The 16,574-nt window shown below is 39.5% G+C and overlaps 1 protein-coding gene across 7 annotated transcripts in view; it reads left to right on the top strand.

The window, feature by feature from the left end:
- DIAPH3 (diaphanous related formin 3) overlaps positions 1-16,574 on the top strand; it is a 569,530-nt gene that overhangs the window by 70,498 nt on the left and 482,458 nt on the right. For all 7 annotated transcript variants that reach the window (XM_025263061.3, XM_044926876.2, XM_025263062.3 and 4 more), the window contains one exon: positions 5,350-5,454. In XM_025263061.3, the coding sequence (XP_025118846.3) occupies positions 5,350-5,454 (105 nt within the window). The remainder of the gene's footprint in view (positions 1-5,349; positions 5,455-16,574) is intronic.

Below are 16,574 nucleotides of genomic sequence, written 5' to 3'. Positions count from 1 at the left end.
TATTTACTGTAACCACATACACTACAAATGTACTGCTTTTATTTAATGGACTTTTAAAAAATTGCTATATATATTTTTTGTTTGTTTTTAGCCTCACTGTGCTGCTTGTGGGATCTTAGTTCCCTGACCAGAGGTTGAACCCCAGCCCTTGGCAGTGAGAGTGCACAGTCCTAACCCCTGGGTTGCCAGGGAATTCCCCCCAAATTACTGTATTTTTAAAAAATGTGGGATGTTCCATTTTTCTTATTTTTTTCAAGTTATTTTATATAGCAGAATTTTTATGAGTATTTTAATTTAGTTCTTAAGAACTTTATTTTGAAATAATCTTAGAAGAGTTGCAAAAACGGTATGAAGGATTCTTTTATACCCTTCACCCAACTTCCTAGAATGCCAACGTCTTATATAACTTTAGTGCTGTTATTAATACTAAGAAATTAATTAGTTTCTAATTAATTAGTTTCTAACCAACCATCATTGGTTCTTACTAAACCACGGACTTGATTTAGATGTTGGCAGTTTTCCCACTGAAGTGCTTTTCCTTTCCTGAGATCCAGCCCAGCATCCCATCTTGTGTTTGGTTTGCCATGTCTCTTTCATCTCCTCATCAGTGGTACTTCTTCATCTCTGATGATCTTGACACTTTCCAACAATCCTGCTTATTTTGTATCATGCCCCTCAGTGTTTTTCCTTCAGTATTTCTTCCTTGTATTTTTGAAATCTGTCTCTAGTGCTAGTCAGACTCAAATAGTAAAATAGCACAGTGATTCAATTTAGGTGTAGTTTTTAATTAGAAAGTAATTAACTAGAGGAAAATTACTTTTTGGTGTTGCAACTCCCAATTTCCCCAGGCAAAAAGATTGTGTTTAAACATGTATATGAAGGTAGTGCTATAAATGAATTAATTTATAATGTATGTTACTAAGGCATTAGTAGAACTTTAGCAACAAAACTGATAATTACTCTTTAGACTGATCAAAACTGAAGTTTTGATTGATGCCTGCTCAAAAAATATTTTTGAATGAGATATAGTCTGTTAAATAGCCAACTGATAAGGTTTTTCCAATTAAGGAAATCGATATTTATCTTATGTCCATGGAAGTATTAATCTCATTCAAAGTATTCCTCAGACCTTGTACAGTTATGTATTCTATGCATCATTTGTTCATTATTTTATTTATTATAGGTATTTAATGAATTATATATCAATGTTTGCATATATGGAAATAAACTGTTTTTTAGGGCTTTTATAAAATCCGTAACTACGGTGTCCTTCTGTGTCCATACAATATATAGATGTATTGATTGACATATGCTTGAATGGAAGAATTGGTAAACATGCAGAAGTTTATGTTGCTTGTGTCAGCCATACATGAGGGCCTCTGTATTATTCAGTTCTGCTTAAAAAGTAACCTTGATGTAACACTAAGTACATTGTACTCAAATGGTGTCCTGGATGCCTTTGCTGCCCCTCTAAGACCTCCTTTGCATGGCTGGTAGGGGCACACGCGGGCGTGCGTGTTGACTCCTGGTGGCTCACAGCTGCCATCTTAATCCAGAGCCGTGGCTTCAGGGAGCTGTGTTCCTGCAGACAGTGGCTGACTGACTCGGGTGGCGTCAAGCTTGTCTCTCCATCTAGGGACTACTACTACCCACTGCATTGCGGGCTCAAGTGAGAATCCAGATGCAGCTGCTTTTTAATATATATATATATATAATTTAATTTATTTATGGCAGTTCTGGGTTTCTTCCTTAAGTCCACATGTACAACTTTTGTGCATAAGCTCATGTCATCTTGAAAAGGCATTTCATGAAAGAAAGCAGTAGTCTTTTCTTTCTTACAAGTCTCCGTCTTACAATTTTGTTTTGATTTCAGTCACCGTAATGGGCTTTCTGTTTTTTAGTTTTCTGTACCTATTAAGTATTTTAATTTTCAGGTTAAAGAGGCTGGATCATGTTTGGCCATTAGATGGAAACTAAAAAGCATAGTGAATAATTTAAAACACATGTTCTTATGTACCCACTCCTACCTTTTATAACAATTGTTTCTTAACTTCCTCACTACTTTAACTTAAATACTTTTTATAGATATATAAGCTGTCTTCACTCATAATTAAAAAATCAATTTATTACTTTACTGTTCAGTTCAGTTCAGTCGCTCAGTCGTGTCCGACTCTTGTGTGACCCCATGAATCGCAGCACGCCAGGCCTCCCTGTCCATCACCAACTCCTGGAGTTCACTGAGACTCACGTCCATCGAGTCAGTGATGCCATCCAGCCATCTTATCCTGTGTTGTCCCCTTCTCCTCCTGCCCCCAATCCCTCCCAGCATCAGTCTTTTCCAATGAGTCAACTCTTTGCATGAGGCGGCCAAAGTACTAGAGTTTCAGCCTTAGCATCATTCCTTCCAAAGAAATCCCGTGTGTGTGTGTGTGTGTGTGTTCAATTGTGTCCAACTCTGTGATCCCCATGAACTGTAGCCTTCCAGGCTCCTCTGTCCATGGAATTTTCCATGCAATATTGGAGCGCGTTGCCATTTCCTTCTCCAGGGGATCTTCCTGACCAAGGTATCAGACCTGCATCTCCTGTGTATCCTGCATGAGCAGGAGGGTTCTTTAGTAGCGGAGCCACTGAGGAATAATATAAACAATTGGCCATTGACTACTCCAAAAGGTACAATAAAGTCACATCCTGGAATCTTTGCCTCATGCCACTGTGAAGACAACAGCTACAGTGTAGGTTGATATAGGTATTGTTGTGTTCTGTTGATTCCGATACCACAAGCAGTATTGTTCTGGGATACCTGAGTTTCAGAAATGAAGCACAAATGATGGTACAGCTTAAAACGAAAACTGGAACTATAATTTACACAGTAGTTGGATTTTTGGAAAATTCAATATATATTAAAGATACATAATATAAAGTATTAAATAGGTAACAACTTACCTATTAATTCCATTGTATGTCTGATTTCACGGAATTAGAGTCTAGGCTTAGATAATTATGATTTTCCCTCTCTGTGCATCTCTCAGTGGGAGACAGAATTCCTTGTGCAGGACTAGTCCATGTGTTGCAGAATGTCTAGCATACCTTTCCCCTGTAAATGCTGGTAGCATCACCTCAGTCACCATGACAACTGAAATGCCCTGAGACATTTCCAAAATGCTTCCTAAGTCGTGTTAAGGCCTGTTGAAAATCACTGGCTTAGAGAGAAAAAAAGAAAATAAATAATTATTCACATAATAGGATGTTTCTAACCTGAACAGCCAAGAGTGACATTACTAATTACTACCTTTTATTGGAATTTCAAATGCAACAACTTCTAAGATCTTAAATTTTATATCAAGGTGAAATGAAGGGAATTTTGACTTTTAAGTGCTTCAAAGGTTTGGTAGCCAAAACCTGAGTCAGCTAAAGGCATAAACTGTAGCATCTGAATTGTAGCACCTTTATAAAACTTAGAAAAAAATTTAGCTTTCAGCCTTCCTAGGTGATCCAAAGCCCTGATTTTTATGGGCCCAGTTCTGAGTGTATATGGAGTTTATATACATTCATATGTCTCAGCATTGCACACAAATGACCCAAGGCTAAGATCAGAAGGAAGTCCATTTGAACTGCTCTCTCCTTCAGCCACTTTTGTCTTACCTCAGCCTCCCTTCCTTTGTCAGAATAACCTTTTCTTTAAGGAGATTAATTGATAGATTCTGGTTGCATTTCATATCTTTATCTGGATATTCATGACTTGTATTTTTTAGTCACAGTTAGACCTATAGCTGGATCTAGGTTACGTAAACCCTTATTTTGAATGGTGCTGTTAAGAAATGTTAGGTTTTTAGGTGGTACCTCTTTTCATGAGAGCAACTTTTATGTGATTTAGGATATTCAATAAATTAATTAATGTATGTTTTTGATAGGGATAGGTTTCCTGGATAGCTCAAACAGTAAATAAATAATCTGTCAGCAATCTGGGGGACCTGGGTTTGATCACTGAGTCAGGAAGATCCTTTGGAGAAGGGAATGGCAACCCACTGCAGTATTCTTCCCTGGAGAATTCCATGGACAGAGGAGCCTGGTAGGCTACAGTCCATAGGGCTGTAGAGTTGGGCACAAGTGAGCACTTAACACTTCATTTCTTTGCTGGGTAAAGAAGTGACAGTTCAAACTGTAGAATTCTTTGCCTTTTGTTGGGATCAGTATTAGGTATTTGGTATATGCGGGAAATAGATTGGGGAAACAGTGGAAACAGTGTCAGACTTTATTTTGCGGGGCTCCAAAATCACTGCAGATGGTGACTGCAGCCATGAGATTAAAAGACGCTTACTCCTTGGAAGGAAAGTTATGACCAACCTAGATAACATATTCAAAAGCAGAGACATTACTTTGCCAATAAAGGCCCGTCTAGTCAAGGCTATGGTTTTTCCTGTGGTCATGTATGGATGTGAGAGTTGGACTATGAGGAAGGCTGAGTGCCGAAGAATTGATGCTTTTGAACTGTGGTGTTGGAGAAGACTCTTGAGAGTCCCTTGGACTGCAAGGAAATCCAACCAGTCCATTCTGAAGGCGATCAGCCCTGGGATTTCTTTGGAAGGAATGATGCTAAAGCTGAAACTCCAGTACTTTGGCCACCTCATGTGAAGAGTTGACTCATTGGAAAAGACTCTGATGCTGGGAGGGATTGGGGGCAGGAAGAGAAGGCGACGACAGAGGATGAGATGGCTGGATGGCATCACTGACTCGATGGACGAGAGTCTGAGTGAACTCTGGGAGTGGGTGATGGACAGGGAGGCCTGGGGTGCTGCGATTCATGGGGTCGCAAAGAGTCGGACACAACTGAGCGACTGAACTGAAATGAACTGAACTGATATGCTTGCAGCTTATCAGAATCTGGAAAGGGATTGGCTTATTTTTTACTTTTTATGATATGTGAAATGGTGCTTTCAGAATGGTGCAAGATGGCTTTAGGTGCAACTGTTGTAAAAAAAAGCTTATATATTTTTATATAATATATATTTCACAAATAATGTATAAATTGTGACTCCTAATATATTTATGGAAGGCAGAAATCTTCAACTGTCTAATTATCTATAATGATGTCAGTGTAATTTTACTAGCCTGTTGTGAATTTTAAGTTTTTCTGGTAAGTATTTTACCTGCTCAAATGATCTAGAATACTCTTCTCTGTATCTCTAAGTTTCTTCCTTTCTTTTTTCCTCCAGGCAGAGCTACATAGAAATCATTCCAAAACAATTACTGCTGCTTTAGTCACAAATTATTGATTTTCTGTTCATTGTGTATGTAGAATTGCTGCTCTACTTAGATTCTAAAACAAGGCTTTTTAATTGTGTTTTCCAGGAAGATATGAATTTAAATGAAGATAAAAAGGCACCATTGCGGGAAAAGGACTTCAGTATCAAAAAAGAAATGGTGATGCAGTACATTAATACTGCTTCCAAGACAGTAAGTAAAGCTGTCAAGTTGAGAAATACTGCTGAAACATGTCGTAGTACAGCGAACAATGCATGTGTCTAATGGAGCACCTAAGTTTGCGGGCAGCTGTAATCAGAGAGCTTTTGAATGTATAATTAAAGGTACAAGTATTATAGTAAGTTTGTTTAATTTACAAGTATTTCTTACCTTATGGGCTTTTAAACTTTTATTTTTTAGCTATTCACAGTGTTAAGAAACACTGTGGTTGCTTGGTCTGCTCACTTTAGGTCATCTCTCCTTGTTAGTGAATTAAGATGGGTATTGATCTCTCATGTCACTTATAAATTAGGGTAATATTTGTATTTTAGAAAAGTGAGACTGATTTGACTCTAACTACCTAACTCAGAATGCATAATCGTGGCTTAGAGGCATATGTTTAATGTGAGTTTCCCTGTGGATAAAATTAGCTTGTAACAAATTGTAAATGTAGACACTGAGAGGAGCCTTACATCTCCACATGGCTGCTGCTTTTCTAGGGAAACATGAAGTATGTGGGTGGAAGTAATGACTAAATGTCTGACTGGCACATAGAATTTATTTCATGGGACAACAAATGAGCTTGACCAGTCATAGAATTGTGACTAAATGGATTGTCTGAAAAATATACAGTGGAAGCTAATGAGGAAGCAAGGCTCAGTAAAAAGACAATAGAGAGTGCTTTTGGCTGAACATAAAATAGAACTGAACTGGAGAAAAATAAACACACTGTTGTTTTCACGGGATACTTTAACCTGCGGCCAGTTTACAAGAATATGAATTGTTTATACTGTGACTCCATTTATCTACTTAGGCCAGTCAGTGACTCAGGTATTTCTTTTGGAAGAAAGACTCAAGTGATGTTTAATTTTTAAGCATGTCTCATTTTTTTGCAGCCTGATGTTCAGATGTGGAATTCACTGAGTACTGTGTTTTTCCCAGCTCTTTCTATAGATGGGCCCTGCATCCTGCCACTGAGATGTGCATTGCTCTTGTTCCGTGATGATACTCAGCCATCACAAATTAGCAGTGGGGCTTTAGACTGACTGTGTTTTAGACTGACTATTTATCTTCTGTTTGATCTTGGACATCTAATTTTGTCTTTTTGATCCTCAGTCTCCTTCTACATAAGATGGAGCTAATACTAACTTCACCATATGCTTGTTGTTAGAATTAAATTAACTGTGATTAGAACATAACAGATTTTTAACTGGTGGTTGCCTCTTGTGGTAGCAGAGGTTGTAGTAGCAGTTGTTTACTTTTTATTTTTCTTTGTGATTTATTATTCTTACCGTTGAAATCATTATACTACAAAACACAATTAAAAATATAAGTAAATGTATCTTAGTAAAATACAAGTTTCTTATTAGTCTGCATTTCTAAGACATTCACTAAATATGTTTATTAAGTGTCTGTACGTAAGGCACTACTTAAGGCCCTAGTGACTGAGCCCCAGAATAGTGTGTCATTGTCTTGTGTGGAGCAACATGGGACACACGTGACAGAAACACACAAGCATGTCATGGGAGGTCAAATGTGACGTGGGGGGAAAGCAGGGGGAGTGGGGATGGTGTAACTGGTTTCTGTCGAGTCATCGGGGCAGAGTCTCCTGTTGCTGCTGTTGCTGCTGCTAAGTCGCTTCAGTCGTGTCTGACCCTGTGCGACCCCAGAGATGGCAGCCCACCAGGCTCCCCTGTCCCTGGGATTCTCCAGGCAAGAACACTGGAGTGGGTTGCCATTTCTTTCTCCAATGCATAAAAGTGAAAGTGAAGTCGCTCAGTCGTGTCCGAGTCCTAGCGACCCCAGGGAGTGCAGCCTACCAGACTCCGTCCATGGGATTTTCTGGGCAGGAGTACTGGAGTGGGGTGCCATTGCCTTCTCCAGAGTCTCCTGTTAAAGAATTTTAAATCCAACAAGCATGAATCCACTTAATATAATTAAAGGAGATAATACATTAGTTAGAACTGGTTTAGAAAACCTTGGCATAGTAGTGCAGTTTAATTCTGGAATTTCAGATAAACTTTTTAATAGAACAGAACATTCTGAACTTCTACACAGTGGATCTGTTTCAGTTCACATTCACTGATTTTAAACTTTAATCCTCTAATTATTTTGGACTCTGGTTGGAATTTATTTACCAGAATTAGATAATTAGATTATCAGAATTGAAATAGATTAACTATCTGAAGTATGATTAAAGCTTTTAATTGGTGTGTGAGGGGTCATGACTCTCCTAGAAGGGTTCTGAATAATTTGGCAAATGTAGAGAGTTCAAGCTGACCAGTCATCTACTTTTGCTGTGGAAGTAAAAACACATTCATTAAGTATAGGATGTGGACTTTGTTATGCCAGTATATTTAGGTTAATGAGTACTGAAAAAATTTCTCTGAGAAAGGCAATGAGTTCATAGATGGGTTGTTCTAGGGAGAATGTGGGAAGTTTGTGTCAGATGTTACCATTTTAGCCTTAGAATCTGCTTTGAGATTCTCTTTTGTGGGTAAGCATTAATATTCTTTTTTGGAAGATAGTATATTGATGCCTGCTGTTGATGATTTGATAACACTTTAGCAATGTTAACCCTTAAATTAGCCCTGAAGTAGATCAGCTTGACTTTAAAATAGGGGGGCGGGAAACACTAAAAAAGCCATCAATCAAACTAGATTGTTTTCAAGATCTTACAAGTTTTGGTTTAGGTGGCTGAATACTACAACTGAATTTCTTCAGTTAGGAAATATTATTAAAATGTACTAAGCAAATATCATATTTAGAAGCTAAAAATGCCATACTCACATGTTTCTAACTTACTAGGGCCTTTTGGCCTGTGCAGTCTGATGGCTGGGTCTGGTGAGGCTTCCGAGAATGCTCTCCCTGGACCAAAGTGGGCAGGCTGCCTTTCCTGCTGCTGGTTGTGGTTGGGCTGGGTATGCGGTACTCGGCAACTGACGCCCTGGAGCTGCTGCTCTGGCTCGGTGCAGGCCTGTGCCAGACTGTGCTGTGACGTGAGGTGGTGTCTGCTCTTATTTAAGCTGCCTGGAGCTGGGTTTTGCTTTGCTGCTGTAAACATCCTGTAGGCCATCCAGGTGTCCTTTTGTATATGTGGGCTGTCTCTTTAATTCCCTCTGGAAATTTCTCTTTCTAACCAAGTCAGTTCAGTTCAGTTGCTCAGTCATGTCCCACTCCTTGCGGCCCCATGAATCGCAGCACACCAGGCCTCCCTGTCCATCACCAACTCCTGGAGTCAATGATGCCATCCAGCCATCTCATCCTCTGTCGTCCCCTTTTCCTCCTGCCCCCAATCCCTCCCAGCATCAGAGTCTTTTCCAATGAGTCAACTCTTCGCATGAGGTGGCCAAAGTACTGGAGTTTCAGCTTTAGCATCATTCCTTCCAGAGAACACCCAGGACTGATCGCCTTGCTATCCAAAGAAGTATCTAAAAGATCTTTGGAGTCACTGCAAGGCTTGGTAGCCATTTCTTGGTAAATGACTTGCTTTAGATGATTAGCAGCAAGTTTATTGGAAAATTGGAGAAGGAAATGGCAACCCACTCCAGTATTCTTGCCTGGAGAATCCCATAGACAGAGGAGCCTGGCAGGCTACAATCCATGGGGTCACAAGAGTCGGACATGACTTAGTGACTAAACCTATTGGAAAATGCATGCATGCATCCTTAGTCGCTTCAGTCATATCCGACTCTTTGTGACACTATGGACTGTAGCCCTCCAGGCTCCTATGTCCATGGGATTCTCCAGGCAAGAATACTGGAGTGGGTTGCCATATCCTCCAAGGGATCTTCCCGACTCAGGGATTGAACCCATGTCTCCTATGTCTCCCTCATTGGCAGGAAAGTTCTTTACCACTAGCACCATCTGGGAATTACTGGAGAACACTTCTTTCAAAAAGACAGTGGCACTAGTGGTCAAGAATCCGCCTGCCAATACAGGAGATGGAAGAGATGCGGGTTCAATCCCTGGGTCAGGAAGATCCCCTGGTGTAGGAAATGGCAACCCACTCCAGTACTCTTGCCTGGAAAATTCCATGGACAGAGGAGCCTGGTGGGCTACAGTCTGTAAGTCTCAAAGAGTAATTAAAATAAATAAATTTATATAAAAAGAAGTGCTGGACACGACTGAGCACACATCACTTGCCATTTCCTACTCCATGGAATCTTCCTGACCCGGGGATTGAACTGGCATCTCCTGTTTGTTTGTCTTCTGCGTTGCAGATGGATTTTTTACTCTGAGCCACTGGGGAAGCCCAGCCTGTTGCAGAGGATTAGTAAAAATCTCCTTCCCATCTGTTGAGAAGAAAGAATTTGCTGTTCCACTTTTAGGCTTTTTCAGGGTAATTTGTGGTGATTCAAAATGGAGACAACCTGAGAGGCCAAAACCTGTATCTCAGAAAGTGAAAGCAAACCCTCTGGAAGAAGAAGGCGGTCAGAGCTGTGAGAGGGAATGAGGAGAGGAATCAGCCCAGCCAGGAGGGAAGGGACGGGCCGGAGGGGCGTCTGGTGCCCTGGGCATGTCGGGTTTCGGGGGGTCTGGAGAGAAGGGACGGGGCGGAGGGGCGTCTGGTGTGGGGACGAGGGGGGAATCGGGGGGTCTGGAGAGAAGGGACGGGGCGGAGGGGCGTCTGGTGTGGGGACGAGGTGGGAATTGGGGGTCTGGAGAGAAGGGACGGGGCGGAGGGGCGTCTGTTGTGGGGATGAGGGGGGAATCGGGGGTCTGGAGAGAAGGGACGGGGCGGAGGGCTGTCTGGTGCCCTGGGGACGTGGGGTTTCAGTGGAGAGAGGAAGAGACATTTGAAGGGTTTGGAAGGACATTGTGTTTTACCCTGTATAGTGAAACACCTTTATTATGTCTTTAAGAACCAGTGTGTCTCTAAGAAGGACCATTCATCTTCTTTTTCCCTAATTTATTTTTATATACTGAGATGACAACACTGTCCAGGCAAGTTCACTTCTATACAGACTACAGCCAGACACCTGTCAGCATATAGTCTTTTTTGGTTGTAGATATAATGCTTTAAAAATCTTTCTTCAAAATGTATACTTCTAGTTCCTGAGGATTGTGCTAGCTTGGAATCAAAAGTTTTTACAGGCTCCCCAGCCCGTGCCTCCCTCCCGCCGCCCTCCCATCTGTATGTCTTTGGAATCTGTCCCTGCTACAGGTAACAAGCTCATTTTAGGTGGGCTTCATGAAATGAAAAGACCCAACCTCACATTTCTAAGGTGCCTAATGAAAGCGTCCATCCTTCATTCCCTGTTTGTGTCTTGATTTTTCCTATTTGATTTCTTTATCCAAGGAATGAAGCATAAACCCTCTTTTATAAATGTGCCTGGAAGTTTACTAGCTTCCTTTGACTTTGTTTCTAGTTTTTTTCTTTCCTAGGTTATCAGGTCGAGTGGAATCAAGTGGCTTCAAGTGTTCCTCTGTTAGAGAAGTTTGGATGGCATTTAACTTTACTCTTTGAATTCTTTCTTAAATGTTATTTCTTCTTTAGTCTTCTTTAGTAAGAAATATAAATGGCAACTATTAGGAACATAATTTTAAAAGGTACATAGAAGACTCTAACAAAATTTTTTCAAAAAGTGTGATGAAATGACTGAACGTACATTGAGTTCTTTAATGTAGGATTATAGACTTTCATATATGTATATATATACACACATACATGTATGTATGTATATAAGTGAGTGTATGTAGTGTTCAAAAGTCTTTTTGAAAGGTATTGTCACTTGTTATGGCTCAGTAGGACGTGGTATTCTCAAACACGGAGGATGTGGTTTTCTGCATTATCAGCCTTCTAGGCATATTTTGACCAGGAAAGAACCGCTTTGAGGAAATATTAGTTGTATGTTCATTTGTATGTGTGCTTTTTCTCTAGGTAGAAGATCTTAGACTTGATTTGTTAATATTTAATATCAGTGAGGGTATTTTCAAACCTTTTAGTATGCATTTTATTTTTTAGAGTTCAGTTTCATATGTTAATTTTGGGAACATAGATATAGGTCAGTCAAGTTGTTGTCTCTGTTTTATTTCCTCACTTTTTGTCATTATGGTTATTTAAACATAGAAACTTAGATGAATCATAATTAGTTACACATTCTTGGTAGAGTTAGCATGGATTTTTCTGGCTTATATTTCAGGTTTGGGATTTGATCAAAACACCCCTGTAACAAAAAAGCTTGGTTAAGTGTGTGCTGGTACTTGGTGTTAGACACTTATCATCAGTGCTCTTGGGATACTTTGCCTGTTTGTCTCCAGGTCTTGAAGAGAGAAAATTTCAGAGCCTCAGAGCAATGGACCAATTTCTTGTTGAGAGTATTTCCTAATCTATCTGGCATTTTCATTTTAATTTGTGCCTTTATAGGGCAGGTTTTCAGAGAAGGCAATGGCACCCAACTCCAGTACTTTTGCCTAGAAAATCCCACGGACGGAGGAGCCTAGTGGGCTGCAGTCCATGGGGTTGCGAAGAGTCGGACACGACTGAGCGACTTCACTTTCACCTTTCACTTTCATGCGTTGGAGAAGGAAATGGCAACCCACTCCAGTGTTCTTGCGTGGAGAATCCCAGGGACGGGGAAGCCTGGTGGGCTGCTGTCTATGGGGTTGCACAGAGTTGGACACGACTGAAACGACTTAGCGGCAGGGCAGGTTTTATTTATGTACAACTAAAATTATCTTCCAACAGCTCAAATTCATCCAGCTTTCTTATGAGTTGTTCTGAGCAGCACCAGTGGTATATTGTATTCTCTGTTGTTACCGTATTGTGTTTTTGTTTAGGCAGGAGATGAATATGAAGGTGATGGTGATCTTTTCTTTTTTAATAGGAAGAAATTATATTGGATTCAAACTAGAATTGTATATTTTTGTTTTTTTTTTAAATCTTACTGTTAGTTAAGACATTTTTTCTTTTATTATAGCACTTTGAAAAAGATTCATCAGATACAGAAACACTGTTATTTATTAGTAAAATTGACGAGAATTTTAGAGCCTGACAGGGTCAGTGGTGCTTTTACCGGTAAAAAATTGTGGCATTAGAGGTCATCTGAGATTGTTTTCATCTTGCTTATTGAGTTGTTGTTTGATCTATGATATTTTGCTGTGTTTGTGATTACTTTTTAGATTTTATGAATATAATTAATCTTATGTCTGATAACTGCAAAAGGAGTGAAAACTTTGCAAGTGCCAGAAAGAAGAGGCCTATGATTATGATGTAGATGAAAGGGAAGAGCAGGTATCTATGGAATGGACCTTCTGAATGCAGGAACGGTTCTAAAGAATAAGTGAAAAATTGAGAAAAATGCTGTGTATGTATGATTGTTTTTCAGTGAACGAAAAGGAAAAGTATGACAGTGGAAATAACAATCTATAATAAAGAATAGAAAAGAATTTTATTTGAGGAACAGTGGTGCTCAACCTTGATATATCCATTGGAGTCATTTGGAGAGCTTTAAAAATCTTGATGTCTGGGTTCTGTCATTTTTAATCAAGTCAGGTGGGACCCAGGGATCAGTGTTTAGTAATGCTCTCCTGGTGATTCCAGAGGACAGTCAAGGGTGAGAACTACTGGACTGGACAGGGTGAACCTTGTCACTAGGTGTCTTCATGTAACCTTAGTTCAGCCAAAGACTAGAAGTTAATAGGATCGAAAGGCTGAGCATGGTGAACATTTACTCATGAAGCTGTTATTAAGCAACTGTGGTTTCTGGGCTAGTTTGCCTGTGTGTAAGTGAAAATGGATGTTCAAAGGCATGCTGTAACTACAAAGAAATTCTCTGACACTTGGCCTCTTGTGAACAATCATCAAAGTAGGGGAAGGTTATCTACTATAACAGATGGAAGAACTTGGCCTTTTTTTTGGAAAAAGATGCCCAGCAAGGAGGGAGAGGGTGTACCTGGTTTTCAAGTGTCAGTGGTGCCAATAAATTTAAACTCCTCTTAATTTTGGTTTGTATTAATACTTAATAGACATACTTTCAGTTCTTACTTACTCCTAAAGAGAGTAAATCCTATCCATGCTTAAAAGTGGGTTGACCATCTTGTGTACAGAAGGCATTCCTTCCCAATTTCGTGCTTCCCTGATACACTACCATTTCCTCACTGGTACAGTATTCTGTCCTTGGGATTCTGTGAGGTATGAAATTGTCCAAAAGTAAATTCAGACAATCTTTTTGTCTGCATGCATGTGTGCTAAGTTGCTTCAGTTGTGTCTGACTCTTTGTGACCCCATGGTCTATAGACTGCCAGGCTCCTCTGTCCATGGGGTTCTCCAGGCACGAATACTGGAGTGGGTTGTCATTTCCTCTTCCGGGGATCTTCCTCACCCAGGGGTTGAATCCACATCTCTTATGCCTCCTGTATTGGCAGGCAGGTTCTTTACCACTAGAGCCACCAGGGAAGGTTTTGTCTATTCCTTATATATAATTGCTGTTAAACTAGTCTTTTTTTTTTTTTTTTTTTTTTTGGTAGCCTTTGGGAAAGCTGTATTACATTGATCAGTGAGTTAAAAATAATTTTGCTGTTTTTGTTTGTTTTTGTTAAGGATAATTTTGTTATTCTCTTTCATATGGTAGAGATCTTTTAATTTACTCAGGTGGTCTTTTACTTATATTAGGTCTGAAATTATCTTAGAGCATTTCAACATTTTGCAAATGAAGTATGTGAGAACCTCCAGATAGTAACTAGGACTAGAAACTCGGGTTTCTGATTTTCTAAACCTTTTTATTGTAAACTAAAACACAGTTATAGAAAATACTAATAAATATGTAGCTTAATGATTTATAAGAATATCATGATATCAATAAACAGAACCTTGGCAGCCATCTTAGAAACTTCATATACCCTGTCAAACTTTGCTTTTTTATCCTTAAATCACTACCTTGACTTTTATGGGAATTACTTCCTTGATTTTCTTTAATTTTATCACTGAAAATTGTATTACCAGACACCATTTGTTGTTGCTTATGTTTTGATATTTGGAATATCTTAAATATTCAAGTTCCTCTCCTTCCCTTTATTTTATCTAAGGCAGTCTGGATTTTACTGATTGCATCCTTGTGATGACATTAATGTTTCTCTTTCTCTTTCCTTTTTATTTCCTGCAAAATGGCAGCTAGTTCAGAGGTTAGATCAGACTCAGGTTTGATCCCTTTGGTAGGACTGTAGGAGTATGTTCTGTATCAGAGGTTACTTCATATACACTTTATAGTTCTGTAATTTTGATTTCTATAATTTTGATTTCATTTATTAGTTGGAATATATTTATAAAGAGGCATTTTCTCTCAAATACTGATTACTGTGTGATATAGGAAATTTAGGATAAATCCTTGATTCTTTTTGCGAGTTTTCAAGATACTGAATTGGTTCCCTATCATCCTATAAAAAAGGTGATCCTTTATTTTTAGTATTATTATTAATGAAGCTCAAATTGTCCCATCTTCAACCAGTGGGATCTTGTCCAGCTGGCCTCTAGTCATTTTGAGGTGACCCTGCTGTTTTACATAGTTTCATTTCTATCTGGTGAGATAAGATGACCTGCACTCCCCTCTTTTCCCACACTAGACCTGGAATTGGTCATTTCTTTTGGTGGGAAATAATACTTCAAGAACAGTCTGGTTGTCAGTGATACTTATTGCTAGTTGGTTAATTACGGTTTGTAGGCCTTTTCAGTGTAGAGATAGCAAAGGAAAAAAATATATGTATATGTGTTTAAAAGTTTTTTCTTTTACATTTACTGTCCACATCTCCAACTGTTTTTGTTGTTATACTATATTTACATGGAGTATATAGCCATTACATTTTATATTCTTTTAGCCTTTACTATTAGATTGGTACAAAAGTAACAGTGGTTTTGGACCCTGAATTTTAAATCATTATAACTAGGCTCAAACTCATCTCTATTAATCAAAGTAGGAACCATTACAATCAACACATTTTTTGCCAAAAAGGAATAAGTGTTTAGTCCTAGCAAAAAAAAATCCATGCTGTGGAATTCAGCGACCTCCTGGAAACCATTTTCTGCTTCTGCTGCTTGTGGAAGCATTTTCCCTGCAAACAGTTGTTGCGATGCTTGAAGAGGTAGCCGATGGGCGAGAGGTCAGGTAAGTACAGTGGATGAGGCAGAACCTCGTAACCCGATGCGCTGATTGGTTGTGTCACATGCGGTCGCACATTGTCGTGGAAGAGAGCTGGGCTCTCTCAGGTGACCAGTGTTGGCTGCAGGTGTTGCAATTTTCAGTGCCCCTCATTGTCAAGGCTATCATCTCCTTCACAAAACTTCTTGAACCACCCCCTGCAGTGTACATTCATTAGTAATATCTAGGCCAGATGTGTTGTTGATTATTGTGAATTGTCTCTGCTGTTTTATGACCCATTTTGAAATTGAATAAGAAAATTGCTGAATTCGCTTTTCCCGACCCAGGGATCAAACCCGGGTTTCCCGCATTGTAGACAGACACTTGACCGTCTGAGCTACCAGGGAAGTCATATAATTTCCATAGTCTAAAATAAATATGTGAAGAAGAACTAAAGAGCCTTTTGATGAAAGTGAAAGAGGAGAGTGAAAAAGTTGGCTTAAAGCTCAACATTCAGAAAACTAAGATCATGGCATCCAGTCCCATCATTTTATGGCAAATAGATGGGGAAACAGTGGAAACAGTGGCTGACTTTATTTTTCTGGGCTCCAGAATCACTGCAGATGGTGATTGCAGCCATGAAATTAAAAGATGCTTACTCCTTGGAAGGAAAGTTATGACCAACCTAGACAGCATATTAAAAAGCAGAGACATTACTTGGCCAACAAAGCTCCATCTACTCAAAGCTGTGGTTTTTCCAGTAGTCATGTATGGATATGAGAGTTTCTGATCACCGAAGAATTGATGCTTTTGAACTGTGGTGTTGGAGAAGACTCTAGAGAGTCCCTTGGACTGCAAGGAGATCCAACCAGTCCATCCTAAAGGAAATCAGTCCTGAATATTCATTGGAAGGACTGATACTGAAGCTGAAGCTCCAATTCTTTGGCCACCTGATGCGAAGAACTGACTCATTTGAAAAGACCCTGGGGTTGGGAAAGATTGAAGGTGGGAGGAGAAGGGGACGACAGAGATGAGATG

This window comes from Bubalus bubalis, chromosome 13, assembly GCF_019923935.1.
Source record: "Bubalus bubalis isolate 160015118507 breed Murrah chromosome 13, NDDB_SH_1, whole genome shotgun sequence".
NCBI classification, from domain to species: domain Eukaryota; kingdom Metazoa; phylum Chordata; class Mammalia; order Artiodactyla; family Bovidae; genus Bubalus; species Bubalus bubalis.
The sequence above is the reverse complement of the archived record's forward strand: the minus strand, read 5'-3'. Positions and strand labels throughout refer to the sequence as shown.